At 38.2% G+C, this 2,780-nt stretch overlaps 2 protein-coding genes across 2 annotated transcripts; both read right to left on the bottom strand.

Annotated features, from left to right (window-relative positions):
- Positions 1-2,013: 2,013 nt before the first annotated feature.
- On the bottom strand, positions 2,014-2,220 carry HELRODRAFT_85570 (hypothetical protein; the record flags this gene model as incomplete). Its single annotated transcript, XM_009026363.1, has 1 exon — positions 2,014-2,220. One exon carries the CDS (start codon positions 2,218-2,220, stop codon positions 2,014-2,016), a length of 207 nt encoding a protein of 68 aa, XP_009024611.1.
- Positions 2,221-2,439: 219 nt separating this feature from the next.
- Positions 2,440-2,622, bottom strand: HELRODRAFT_85627 (hypothetical protein; the record flags this gene model as incomplete). Its single annotated transcript, XM_009026375.1, has 1 exon — positions 2,440-2,622. A coding segment is annotated over one exon (183 nt), but the record flags the coding sequence as incomplete, so codon positions are not given.
- Between the last annotated feature and the right edge of the window lie 158 nt (positions 2,623-2,780).

Here is a 2,780-nt window from a genome sequence, read left to right on the forward strand (position 1 = left end):
AGGAGTGAGAACAGATAGAAAGAGAAAGACAGAGAGAGAGAGAGAGAGAGAGAGAGAGAGAGAGAGAGAGAGAGAGAGAGAGAGGGAGGGAGAGAGACAGATAGAAAGAGAAAGACAAAGAAAGAGAGAGAGAGAGAGAGAGAGAGAAAGAGAAAGAGAGTGAGAAATAGATAGAAAGAGAAAGACAAAGAAAGAGAGAGAGAGGAGAAAAGAAAGAGAAAGATTGAGAGTGAAACTTCTCTAAGAGAAATAGAGAAGTACGACAGGAAATGTTTTAAAATAATTTTGTTTTAAATGTTTCTGCTGTTGTAGCTACAAAAATCACAACACACAAACAAAACACACAAACACACTAACACAACACACGAACACACAAACAGACACAAAACGATTTCTATCTAGCCAGGCACGAACCTTCTCCTCTGAACGGCTCTAGTGATCTCGTCAACTAAGACGGTGAAAATAAAGTGAAAGAAAATAAAAAAATAAATTAAAAACATTACCACCAACAACAACAAATAAACAAACAAAAAAACGAACAAATGAACGAACGAACGAACAAACGAACGAACAGACAAACAAAACTAACTGTGAAAAGACTCATTACTAGAGATACTCAGGGATCTATTCTTGCTGAAGTAAGTCGGATATTTCGTCATCGTAACGACACTCCTGTTGCGATGACTTGCTGATGACGTCATGTAATTATTATTATTGTTATTATTGTAACTATCATTTCTGCTGTTGTTGTTATTATTACTGTTATTGTGACCCATTTTTTCAGTAAATTGGGTCAATCCAGGTAAGTCAGTAACGCGCCTCCTATTAAACGTGGAAGGGCCTACGGTAGAAGAGTGGGGCTTGTTTTGGTTGACGTCTCGTCTGGGCAATAGCGTGCTCGTGTTCAAACCGAGCCCACCAATTAGAGACAGTTGTGGGTTGCTGTGGCAACGCGATAGTTGTTGAAGAAGCAGGCTGTTGGGGCTGGCGAGAGTTAGTCGTCGTTTGCTGTTGTATTTTGGCGGGTCTTTGTAGGGTACTGATTGGCGGTGATGATGAAGATGATGAATGAATGAATGAATGAATGAATGAATGAATGAATGAATGAATGAATGAATGAATGAATGAATGAATGAATGAATGAATGAATGAATGAATGAATGAATGAATGAATGAATGAATGAATGAATGAATGAATGAATGAATGAATGGATAGATGGATGGATGGATGGATGGATGAATGAATGGATGGATGGATGGAGAGATAAACGGACGGACGCACGGACGGACAGACGAACGAACAAACGAACGAACGAATGAATGAATGAACAAACGAACGTACGAACGAACGAATGAATAAATGGACGAATAAATAAACTAAAAAACAAGTTAAAATTGTTTGCAAGAATGGTGAGCCAGTCAGTTAATAATTAAAATACATTGTAAATAAACCAGCAGATAAATAAATTAATTAATTAAAAACGTACTGGCATCGTCACATGACACCTCCTTGATGACGTCAGCAAGTTGAGTGTTTCCGGAAATGATTGCGGTTTCGTAGGCGTTCTTGTTGCCGAAGTTTAAGATCGTCTTGTCAGCTCCGCGAAATAGCAACACTCTCAAACACTCTTCCTGGTGTGTTTATTTGGTGTGTGTGTGTGTATGTTTGTGTGTGTGTGTGTGTGTGTATGTTTGTGTGTGTGTGTGTGTGTGTGTGTATGTTTGTGTGTACGTGTGTGGAATTCTTATCATTAAATTCTTTTTTTTCTAATTTTTATGGAGCAAATAAAATTTCGTTTCGTTTCGTTTGTGTGTATGTATGTGTAATTGTGTGTTTATGTGTGTGTATGTGTGTGATTGTATGTGTTTTTGTGTGTATGTATGTGTTTTTGTAATTATGTATGAGTGACTGTGCGTGTCAACTTGCATGCTAACCAACATAACTGCCAACAAACAAACAAACCCACAAACAAAAAAACATACAAACAAACAAATAAATAAACATACAAACAATCAAACCCTCATACAAACCTTAAAACAAACATACAGACAAACAAACAAACAAACAAACAAAAACATACAAATCAAGATATAGACCTGGTTGTTGATGGCGCAAATGTGGAGTGGCGTGTTCCCACTGCAGTTCTGCTTGTTGGGATCGGATCCGTAATAAAGGAGGAGTTCCACGTGCTGAACTTTTCCGGATTTGCATGCCTTCATCGAATCAATCAATCGTTTTTTCATTTACAAATCCAACCATCTATCTAATCATTCATTCGTTCATTCATTTATTCATCCATTCATTCATTCATTCATTCATCCATCCATCCATTCATCCATCCATTCATCTATTCACCCATCCACTTATTCATCCATCCAACCATCCATACATCCTTCCATCCACCATCCTTCCATCCATCCATCCATCCATCCATCCATTCATTCATTCATCCTCACGTGATGCAGTTCAGTCCATCCGTATTCATCCACAATCCCAACGATAGAGTGATCGAACAAGAGCATCTCAACGCACCTGGCGGAAGCTACGTGGAAAACTGCCATGTAGAGGGGGGTGATCCCTTTTTCGTCTCTGTAATTGGCTGACGAACCTAAGTCCAGTAAGATCTGTCCAATAAGGTGAGATTATTTTTTCATTAGTTGATTGTGATTGGTCAGTTGGTTGGTTGGCTGAATGGTTGGTTGGATGGTTGGTTGGTTGGTAATATATATAACGAGTTAATCGGGATAATAATGAATAATTTGTCAATTTATTCAATCAT

Source organism: Helobdella robusta (genome assembly GCF_000326865.2).
Source record: "Helobdella robusta unplaced genomic scaffold HELROscaffold_47, whole genome shotgun sequence".
Taxonomy (NCBI): domain Eukaryota; kingdom Metazoa; phylum Annelida; class Clitellata; order Rhynchobdellida; family Glossiphoniidae; genus Helobdella; species Helobdella robusta.